Source organism: Haliotis asinina, chromosome 5 (genome assembly GCF_037392515.1).
Source record: "Haliotis asinina isolate JCU_RB_2024 chromosome 5, JCU_Hal_asi_v2, whole genome shotgun sequence".
In the NCBI taxonomy this organism is placed as follows: domain Eukaryota; kingdom Metazoa; phylum Mollusca; class Gastropoda; order Lepetellida; family Haliotidae; genus Haliotis; species Haliotis asinina.
The window spans coordinates 25,049,397-25,061,800 of record NC_090284.1 but is presented as its reverse complement, the minus strand read 5'-3'; the positions used below and the strand labels follow the sequence as shown (position 1 = coordinate 25,061,800).

The 12,404-nt window shown below is 37.1% G+C and overlaps 1 protein-coding gene across 4 annotated transcripts in view; it reads right to left on the bottom strand.

Moving 5' to 3' along the window:
• LOC137283269 (ankyrin repeat and fibronectin type-III domain-containing protein 1-like) overlaps positions 1–12,404 on the bottom strand; it is a 190,320-nt gene that overhangs the window by 23,306 nt on the left and 154,610 nt on the right. The window contains exon 1 of one of the 4 annotated variants that reach the window (XM_067814705.1): positions 7,179–7,356. The exons of the other annotated variants lie outside the window; for them this stretch is intronic. Coding sequence (XP_067670806.1) covers positions 7,179–7,195 — 17 coding nt within the window. The 5' untranslated portion in view covers positions 7,196–7,356. Of the gene's footprint in view, positions 1–7,178; positions 7,357–12,404 lie in introns of those variants that run through there. 4 annotated transcript variants of the gene reach the window in all.

Below are 12,404 nucleotides of genomic sequence, written 5' to 3'. Positions count from 1 at the left end.
AGTGAATCTGGTTTCTCTCAGTATCATGTCAGGAGCTGCCAGAAATGGGCATCACATATTGTACCTATGTGCTTTAGTTGAACCCAAACCTTCCACATGGGGTTTGAATACTTATCTACATCACTGTTGCCTAAACATAAATTGCATAAATTCAAGGGACACTTTCACCTGTAACAAATCTGGGATTTCTGTACAAAATGAACCTAACATCATCTGAAATTTCACCTTTGAATTTAATGGCATGTGAAAGTGTGGACACAAATACTTCTGTCATGTGCAGTAGAAACACTCCAAATTGTTAAAGCATGAGGATGTATTGTGTAACTGATTCTGGGTCACTGAGTGCAAGGCAGTGTGCTTATTAAGGTCAACAAGTGCAATATGCTCTAATGTCTACAGCTTTGATCACAGAAATATTTAAACAACTGACAACAAACCAAATATCGACAAGTCTAATACATGATCTTTTCTTTGTCTAAACGTGTGTGCACTCTGAACTTGGATAAGTCTGATCAACTGTTTTCTTCTCATACAGAAAGGCCAACCAAGAATTTGCAAAAAAAAGAATAAGAGAATACAAAGTTCTGAAACATCTTTTCAAACCCTCAAGAGTTGTTTTACATTTTAATTCAAAACTATTCTTTACAAAAGTGTCAGTATCATGTTATTATGGATATTTAAAATATTGACTATTATTTAATATTTTGAAATTATTTACTCAAATTGATATACTGACAATAAAATCTTCAACCTATTCTTGCACTTTCTTTCAGATACAGGTCGGCTGTCCTAGTGGTTAAAGTGTTCACTTATCATGCCAAAGAATTGAGTTTCATCCCCCAGAAGGGTACATTACATGAAGTCTATTTCTGGTGTCCCTTGCTGTAATATTGATGGAATATTGTTAAAAGCAATCTAAAACTATATTCACTCACTCACAGATACTGTACCACTGTATATGTAAGTACAGCCTAACATTTACATGATATGTTCTTTGGTTGGGTCTTCTGTAGTAAGGCTCACTGACTTAGTTCATGCATGTCATTGATACCCAGTTGCCCACATTGATTCTATTGATCACAGGATTGCCTGGTCCAGACCTGATTATTTTCAGACCGCTGTGATATAGGCAGAATATTGCTGCATGTTGTGTAACACCAAAACTCACTCACTCACTCAAATACCTTATACATATACACAACACAGAAACAAACAGAACTGCTGTAATTATTCTAATCTGTGTCACTGCCCCTTAACAACATTATTTGCCTACTGCCAAGCCCCAAATGAAGCAAGTCTAGATTCCCTCAGGTTAATCTCACTGCTTTGAATTTCCCATCTGCATGACTGGGGATCCTTTTCACTTAAATAGGTTTATTTGTTACTATGAAAACGCTGTATATTCAGAGACTAAACATTAGTCTATAAATATTCATGCACCATAGAGCTTGTTGAGCAGAGATCCATTACCATCCTGTCACCCTGATGTACATCTGTAGGCACTAGTAGAGTCTGCTATCTGTGTATGTTGCCCAGAGTGCACTCTTGAACAATGCAGGAGGCCTCTTGGTGCAAATCTCCCCTACCAATCAAGTCAGCTTACAGGAGTACATGGACCTCCACTGACATATGTTTAACTAGTGTGTTATTATTTGCATTAATGCTCAGCTGAGATGAAGGATTTCAGACAGTTTATCATTAGGAATAACCATTTCACTGGGGGTGGAACTTCAGATATTCACACCATACTGGATGAATAAGCCTAACTATTTTTGAAGAAATCACAGCAAATCTTTTCTTAGAACATCATGTCTTATGAGTTATGATTCAATTTTATTGTATTTTTGTGTTCTTTTTTTAAAAAAATAATTTCATTAGTTTCATTTGTCTCAAATAATTTCATTTCAGGGAACTGATTTTTTAAAAATTATACTTGCAATGCTAAAAATATGTCAGTACAAATGTTGCCTAAATAACATGAAGTCTTTCTTACAATTACAAAAATAATATCTCTTCAAATTTAAAACATTTCACATTTAATTTCCATTATATTTTGTAAATATTATGGTGTCACAATCAGAGTGCTGAAATGTTGCTGCTCAAGTTGTAGCCATTAGTATGTGGTGACCTGTACTACAAAGAATCTGAAGGACGTTCCTGTATACCATCTCCATGCAGCCCCTTGAGCAACAGTTCCTAGAGCAGTTCTACCTCCGGAACACCGCTAATTATCAGTTGTCTTGGTAAAAGACCTGCACCCCGAGCCATCATGGCCTGTTTGCTGCGAGCCTTTGATGGCAGATCAGATGATCCCATCTGCTCATTAGTGGGTGTCCATACTAACTGACACATCAAACACTACAAGGCAAATAAGCAGGGAAGGGGAGGGGCTGAGCGTCTATGCTCCTCCTCCCCCTCCCTCCACTGGTGGCCACCTCCACTTTGATCCCAGCTCTGTCAGGTGAACATCATTTAACTGGAGTCACATTTTGACAGAATTTAACATGGACTATTAGGAAAGGTTAGGGAATCCTGCCAGCTTATTTATGCTAGTGATTATGAGGCTGATTTAAATGCATGGACTCAAGAACTCTGAGGAATATATATGCCTTAAAGATCAAGTTGTCAGGAAAATAATGCATGCACTTGAAGTCATTGAGAGAAAAGAGAATGTCCTGTATTTACTAGTAATTAGCACAACTGATTTTGATAAGCATGAAACCAGTGTTACAACAAAATGTATTGTTGCTGGATAACATTACTAATTTGATAAAATACAAAGCAAATCTTCTAATTTAAAGATCCTCTGAAGTTTGTCTCACTGTTAAGCATAATGTAACTATACACATATACTTCACATGACTTTCTATGTCACAATAAACAGTGTTAAGGATAACCTTCTCAAAATAATGCATATTCAACTAAACATGCATGGCAATTGTTTTTTTAAAAAATGACAAATGTTTATTATCACATGACTCATGGCATTAGGCTTCCTTTTCCTTAAAACATGTGAAAAGATGTTTTGCTAATTATCGTAACTGACAGTAGAATCAACATTATTCGGAGAACCCATCAAACAATGTTTTTATTCTTACAGCACACTTGCAGTTTTATGTGGGGTTAAGGAAACCAAACATGTAAAACAGAATCCCTAGCGAGCACAATGAAGGAAATGTAAAAAAGGTAAAATATAAGTTGGAAAAGAGATTAGAAAAGTGACGACTTTATACTTAGCACATGTGTTTTTGATCTGTGAGTCAGTGTTTCTGTGTGAAGATTCAATCTACAAAGCTAGAAAAAGGGAGGGTACACATGTTTTAAGCCTGTGAAAGAGGGCACAAGCATAACAGCTCGTGTGGGGTTCCAAGGCTGTTAATGGTGTATTGTAAATATACGCGTCAACTTAGAGGGGGTTGTTCTTTAATGGCGAAAACACACTCTAACATCACTAGCTCCACCTGGAGGGGAGATGCCTCAACTTGCTGCTGAGAATGTATGAATTACTGAAGCATAGCATTATCCATGTGTGGTCCATCCTCTGTTGATGAACCATAACAGATATACCTTAGTATATTACTACTAAATGTACAGGCACTTTTGGAAAATAGATTTGTAATTCTATCTGACTGAAGGATGTTATAGAATTTTTTAACCTCCTTCGTGATGGAATCATGAGTGTATTCAGGGATGAAACAAACAAAATGACAACAGATAGTCAGTAAATCTATCAACCACTATAATTTATAGAGTTGATAAGAAATAATGCAAACAAACAGGAAGCAATACTCCATCAGATAAGGACTTATGATTTCCCTTGCTGTCCAGTCAATTTTTTCCTACATCACTCACTTTATCCTTAAAATTGCTTCATGGAACCCAGTTATTTTCCAATCAAATAATAAGAAAGTGCATTTTAAGTGTGCAGATCAAGACGCTTCAGTTGCATTTATTTCTGACTCTTTCCAAGGTGCAATACATCCTTCTGTCATGACAGATGATGATGATGATGATGGTTTCAGGAAGATAGGATGTACACCTGAACATTTGACGGTCCATCGTAGGAGCTGCTGGAAAAATCCCATCAAGTATAAAGTTTAACCATCTTTACCAAGCCATAGAGGCATATGATGGTTTTCAGTTACAAAATAGTCTTCAAAATAGAGGCAAGCCTAACTCCAAACACAGGGCATTGCTAATATCACTAACAGTATGTTAAGAAGCATAAACTATTTTACAATAGTGATTTACAGGGAACTGGTTACAATGATCAGAATGAATGAAGAGACCTTCTGGTGGAACTGCATCTGGTTGGACATAGCCTTTAACCATAAACACAGTAAAGTTGTACATTCCTATCCTGTATATGGCCAGCAAGTATGTTAATACTCTACCCTATTGCAAGAGTATCTCCACTCTAAATTCCACAAATAGACACATTTGCTTTTACTTTACAGTTCAAACAGATATCTGGCACCTCCTGGTGCCATATACCTTCCCTCAAACACTGCAGTTATCATAAGCTTGGTTTACGTTGTAGAAATAAACTGTGACCAACTTGTAAGCTTACATGGGCCTGGTTTTTCTTCTATAGCCGTAAAATACCTATCAAACATCAATAAAAATACTGTCTAGGATTGAAAGGGCATACATTGTTTAAATGTCACTATTTGACAATGTCAAGTATCACAAATTCACATTTCTCTATGTCTCTAGGTAGCAATGGATTTGGGCTTGAATTGTGTATTGATTTAAGAAACGTAATATTGTTACTGCAGTCAGCAATAATCCAACCTAAAAACTGTTGCTTCTTGGCTGATATTCTATCAACAAAACAACACTAAATTCATGTATGTTCAACAAAAACCTTTTGGAAGGAACATGGACCACACAGAATTTCACAGAAAATGTAAGACACATTTATCAAAATATGTATCAAGACTCATTTATTGTGAAATATATCGAAACATAATTTAGTATACAATTAAGTATTAACATGTGACTCAAGTATCAATATGTATCAATACCTGGAGTTGAAGAAAGGAACACCTTGTATAGATCTCATATACCAGCCCATTTTATAACTACACGATTGATCAACATACCACTTGAATTTACTTTTGGTTATCCATAAAACACGGTAATACTTTTCCTTCAAAGCTCTAAGGTGGATCAGAGGTTTAAATGTCACACCAATCCTTCTGGTTCAGTGGCCCATGTGGACAAACTGATAACCATTTCCCTGACCCTGGTCACTCATACAGACCCTCGGGCAATATGCTCATATAAGGCTCTCATCTCTTTCACAAGCAGAGCCGCTTATACTCATACCCTTCCTTAGCTCAAGCAGCCTGATCTCATTCCCTTCAACGTTATAGCAACCTATCCCCATCCCTAGCTAGCGTCTGTCAGCTGATACCTGTCCCCTGGTCTACTCCAGCTGCCTATACTCACCCCTTCCTATCCCTAACTGCCTATATGCATCCCTTCCTATCTCTAGCTGCCTATACTCACCCATTCCTATTCCTAACTGCCTATACTCACCCTTTCCTACCTCTAGCTGCCTATACCCACCCCTTCCTATCTCTAGCTGCCTCTACTCACCCCTTCCTATCTCTAGCTGTCTATACGCATCCCTTCCTATCTCTAGCTGTCTATACGCATCCCTTCCTATCTCTAGCTGTCTATACGCATCCCTTCTTATCTCTAGCTGTCTATACTCACCCCTTCCTATTCCTAACTGCTTATATGCATCCTTTCCTATCTCTAGCTGTCTATACTCACCCCTTGATATCCATAACTGCCTAAACTCACCCCTTCCTATCCCTAACTGCCTATATGCATCCCTTCCTATCTCTAGCAGCCTATACTCACCCCTTCCTATCTCTAGCTGTCTATACACATCCCTTCCTTTCTCTAGCTGCCTATACTCATCCCTTCCTACCTCTAGCTGCCTATACGCATCCCTTCCTATCTCTAGCTGTCTATACTCACCCCTTCCTATCTCTAGCTGTCTATACACATCCCTTCCTATCTCTAGCTGCCTATATGCATCCCTTCCTATCTCTAGCTGTCTATACTCACCCCTTGATATCCGTAACTGCCTAAACTCACCCCTTCCTATCCCTAACTGCCTATATGCATCCCTTCCTATCTCTAGCAGCCTATACTCACCCCTTCCTATCTCTAGCTGTCTATACCCACCCCTTCCTATCTCTAGCTGCCTATATGCATCCCTTCCTATCTCTAGCTGTCTATACTCACCCCTTGATATCCGTAACTGCCTAAACTCACCCCTTCCTATCCCTAACTGTCTATATGCATCCCTTCCTATCTCTAGCAGCCTATACTCACCCCTTCCTATCTCTAGCTGCCTATACCCACCCCTTCCTACCTCTAGCTGCCTATACCCACCCCTTCCTACCTCTAGCTGCCTATACTCACCCCTTCCTATCTCTAGCTGCCTATACCCACCCCTTCCTACCTCTAGCTGCCTATACCCACCCCTTCCTATCTCTAGCTGCCTATACGCATCCCTTCCTATCTCTAGCTGTCCATACGCATCCCTTCCTACCTCTAGCTGCCTATACGCATCCCTTCCTATCTCTAGCTGCCTATACCCATCCCTTCCTATCTCTAGCTGCCTATACCCATCCCTTCCTATCTCTAGCTGCCTATACTCATCCCTTCCTATCTCTAGCTGCTATACTCATCCCTTTCCCAGTTATAGCAGGCTGAACTCTTCCCAGTCTCTGGTCAAGCAGCATATACACCTCTTCTTTTCAACTCTAACTTCAACATGCATCCCCTTCCCGTCTCTGGCAAGGTATATCAATCCCCTTCATAAAAGTTATGGCAGCCAATATTCATCCCCAGCCCAAGTAAAGCAGCCCATAATCTGTCTCTGTCATAATCTGTTCCTTGAAATACTAAGGTTCTATAAACAATTATTTTCAGTTAATTTCATGTACAATTTCTTTTTTGTTTACGACAATTTATTTGCTTACATTGCCTTCAACACTAATGTCAAAAGAACTGTAAAATAAAATACTATACATTTCACAATGCAAACAAGACCTACAGGTACTAAAATCTTATGTGTATACTGAAAAACTAAATAATATGTAACAACATCAAATGTTTACATTGAAATTAACATTACAGAAAGATGACAATACCTTCGCTTGATCTTCATATTTGCTGTGTAATTGGCAGCTACAACACAAGTGTGACTATCGTACAATGATCACCACTGAGCACCTCTGCTGGGCCACAAATTGTGCGGTTACGTTCCCACTGAGACGGGCTCACTGAGCCATGTTGCACTCAAATGACTTGACTCATTAAACTCATGTGACAGTACCGGACAATGTGCTAATAGAGCTTTGTTTTGGTGTAAGCCAGTCCTCCCTGACCCCTCCCCACACGTGGGAGGCGTCATATACACAAGTCTGAACACTTTAGCCTTGACTGACGTCTTCCGCAATAGACGAGATCACTCCAAACACAGTTGACAAACAGTAGCCTTATTAATGAACACTTGACTAAAATTATAACTTGTCATGCTTGTGCTGATGTCATTAGCATAAGGAAATAGTAACAGCTTCTCACTGGATGCAAACAGCTTTCACTAACTAATTTGTTTTATTAGGTAACTACTTTGAATTGTTTGACATAATTTTTACTTCCTTATGAGCGTTTTATCCAATTTAATTTTTGACATATTTGTACACATTATCCTACCTCATCATTAAGGAACTCAAGTAAATATCACATCTACATGGACTAGGAGGAAATGCCTTTGAACAAGTAAGCAAGTTTTTTGTACTATTCAAGCAATATCCAACGGAATGATACCAAGAATTTGCTGTGTACTGGGAAATCACATCATATATAAAAGCAGACTTCCCTACTGTCGTAGACATTGGAAAAAATGAATGTATTACTTCAATGTACATTGGACTTTCACCTCCTGCTGTGCAGGCTTGTTCAAGTCTAAAATCAAATTTTCTGCCAAATTAAACTCCGCAACATAAGCACTGAATTTCAAATAAAGGCTTTTTTTATACTAATGAAAAAATGTTGGATTACCTCACAAAGGTAGAGGGTTTTCTCAGGACCCAGACACATAGAAAATATTGTCACAACAACTACAGATCACTCATCTATTCACTCGTGTGCTCTTTACAATGACCAGAACGTAAAAACTCTACTTGACATTTAAATACATTTACAATCATGAATAATATTCATGTTTGAATAACAACGTCAACACCAATTATCTTAACCAGTGACTCATGAGACAAATAAATGCTTGTAAGAGAACAGGTAAGTCAGATGGCAGTAGTATATTTACACAGTGTACACATTTAAACACTCACCAAATGTCTTATTGAATACAGCGGAGCAAGTCAACCTGCCCACTATTCAACAGACTGTATGACTAGGCAAGAACTGATATCTAAAGTTCAAATATTTTTAAGTAGTTTTGATAGTATAGTTAATAACTCCAGTGATTAGTACACCATGCAATACATAATGAATACTGACAAGAATATTAATTGGTGTTGGGTTTACTTTTCAAAAAATAAATTTGATTTTGTTATTACCATACAAGAATTGAATCTGTTGCACCATATTGTAATGATTAGAGTTGTTCTGTATTCATATATGCTATGTATCCTGGTTTAAATAAATTGTCTTATCTGCTTAATAACATTTCTGTTCGTCATGAATAATAATATAACACAATAAAACCAATAATTTTCAAACAAAAAAGAAAACCTGATAATAGTATACTCCATCTTTACTTCCAGTAATACCGATGGAATATTTAGATAATTACTTCACAAAACAATAAGATCTTTGCACATTCTTGAAAATGTATAAACATTCATACACTCATATTTATTTCATATCTTGTACATTCTGACTGATTTTCTGCTTCTAATGTGTTACATCATGTCCACTAACACTCTATGATAGATGCCTTAATAAATTACAATTACATTACTACAGTTAATAGATAGCCAAGGTTTAGTTAGAACTATTGCAACAGGAAATTAAATGTCTTGTATTTCTACTTAAAGGTATAAAAATTTAAAAAGACACACAAGTACAGAAAAAGAATAACTAAAAATCTGTGCCTAGATTTTTGAAGCTATATTCGTGCCATGATACTTGTATGCAAAATCCATTCATTAACGTTAACACTAACTATTTTAGCACTAAAAGAGCATAAAAAAACTGGGCCCTGGAGTATTTTGTAACTTGTTAATCAACATTCAGTAAATGTGTCATAGTGTTGTCATATAAAATACCAGATCAGTTATAGTGTTTACAAACTGTTTGATGTTGAGGATGAACAAACAGCCATAGGAACTCCATATACAAGTTTGCAGGTTAAGATGAATATACTTCATCAGGGCACTCTCATGAAATAGTATTATCTTACTCATTCACATTCTGCAATGTCTGTCATATCTAAGTCTATTGCAACACAAGTGTAATAAATTTGAATGAGACATCAAATCCCATTTCACCTTACCTCACCCAAGTCTAGCAGTGCACCTCTATTACACCTGTATGTTTGACAGGTATACAGACAGAAGGAGTGTTAGAAATCACATGGTAACAAAAAAGTAATCTTCACATTTCATGTCGGTTAAATCTTCTACACAGAAACTGAAATTAATTCATTTTTTCAGGAACAAAATAAAACAAGTCTCACCTGTTGGACTTCGGTACAGGCCTAGATATGAATGTATAAATTCAGACCAACACAACTCTGAGCTGATTGTGTTGTGAAACATTAATTTGTTATAACAGGATCAAATTATTCCATAATGAATTCACTGAACAGCTTGGAAACTGACAGAATTAATCTCCCTTTCTGTAAAATATATCACACAGGCAGAACATGTTCTTTTCTCCGACAGACCTACCTGTACACACATGTTGTTGGTCACGACAATGTCAACGATGGCAAATCAACCACTCTCGAACAAACAGTATTCCACTACCTTTATCAGTCACTGCACCATGCTTTAACCATCCACTGCAATATCAGTAAATTAAATCCAGAAAACTCACACCTGGGTGTGTGAGAAACAGGAATATTAACTGTCAGTGCTATCACAATGTTCTGTGTATATTTATAAAGAAATATCCATCACAAACAAGCCAACGTCAGGAATTCCTCGACCACTGCTGTGTGTACACAAATCCTCCTAGGCTCCATTGCACCCGCAATTCACAAAAGCTTTCAACGGTTCTCCTTTCAGTGGGATTATGTGAGTAAGCGTGACCCCTCTGTGGTGTAGGGCACTATACCGACTTTACTATAGACTAACAAACACTGACAGAACTTTACCCCTATACCCTGAGCGTTCACTGCCTGTGTACAAGCCACTCATACATAGTGCCCCAACACCCTTCACCCATAGTCAAGCCGGGACTCACACTCAACTTGTTAACTGCTGATACAGGACTAAATGTTAGAAAACAACTTAAGACATATCAGACTCGTTATATGGAAAATGATAGCCTTGAAAACGTCTTCAAGACTCCTATTGTGAACCAGAAAAAAGGGTCTCCCATTATTTTAAAGTAAGATGAATTTATGTGTTTATTGGATGGTTACAAGACCATGTGTGCGGAACTGTTAGTTCTTAAGTTAAACAGAAGCCTAAATTAACCATAATATATTCATGATGAGGATATAATGATGCTGGGATCTTCTCAGAGTTGAAATCACTGGAACAAATTCCATGTAATCTATGAACAATCAATTACTTGACTCGGGCAATCATTAAACGTCCCATTAACCTTATCTCAGCATAGATTAATTGATTACTGGCATAAACAGCCACATTGTTTGACACAGGGTTTAATAAATGAACTATATAAATAAACCCAACACTAACCACAGAAAATAAGCAGTTTGTACAATCAGAAAATGAAAATACATCTCAGTCTTTACACACTTAATACAAAGTATATTTAATTATCCCAAACAGACAGATACAATCTCAGAATTGGATAAGTCCTAATAATACTAATCTTTACCAGAGAGTGTGTGATATGCAATATATTTCACTCAGGGGCTGCATATCAGGTTGTGATGAATGGGCTTGCCCCCATTAAGATAACAACTTCAAAGACGCATTCCAGCACATAACAGAGCATAGACCAGTAATTGTTGGTGCAATGCTTGGTTCAGTCTCAATCATGACTGGTCATAGATTGTGAATAGTTCAATACAACATTGCACATGAGAGAAAACTTAATAAATATGTACTTGTGTATGTGTGTGCCTTTGTGAGTGTGCATGTCCATGTGTGCACCTGAATGTATGTATCACAGATATTGTTCTCATGTCTGTCCTCTTACATGCATTCATGTCTTAAATATTTAACTGACGCATTATTTAAAACAAAATTTCTCCTAACTTTTAAAATTTTATTCTTGCGCCTAAACAGAGTCTCAAATGCTCATGCTTTTGGAGAAAATCACAAGTACTGGTGCTGACCAAACAAGGAAGATAATCATGGATTCAAACTCATGGTCCTGCCATTTAACGACAGACATCCTGAACAGCTAATTGGTTGCTGGGTCTCCCATGTCCCTCCCTGGGAATGTAGACAATAATCCAATTCTGTTGCTGACAACTTATTTAATACCACACTGTTTGTTAAGTTTGCTTTAAAAAGTATTTAACAGCTGGAGATTGATCTTCTCTGAGGCATTTTTGCTTTACTGAAGAAATCACAATGGAATCATTAAATCAAACATGCCTCAAAACTTCCTTGGACTTGGTAATTTCATCTGTAATATATGCTGATAACAATAACGCATTCTGTTGGCTGTAAATACCGTAATCCAGCATAAAAACAATTTTCATTTCAGTTCAATTTCCGGCATGATAATAAAAACCCATATTGAGATACAAGCCTTTCCGGTGTATTTTTTTGTGTACACCTTTTTCTTGTTCCAAGCACTTCCATGTAATTCCTGTTGCTATAGCAACCTATAAATAAGACAAAGTTGTTATTTTCTAGTTGCTTTAGGCAAGTTTCAAATTAATCTACCAGACTGCAATCATGATAAAGACTAATTATAGGGGCAGAAAATTAACTGGTGTGACAGATAAGTAACCTTTAGAGAGATGAGTCATAAAAATACATGATAAACCATGATTCTTAAAACAAACTGCAGGATGGTTTGATTTTATTAGCACAAATTTTCCTTGATGATTTAAAAGCATAAATACTAACCTTCAATGATGATTTATAACATCTGTATATCTAAAGGAGCAGGGCTGTTTTTATCAGGGGACTGTTCACATACTATGAGATACCACAGTACAAGAAAAAGTTCATGAAATGTGATATCGTTTTCATGTT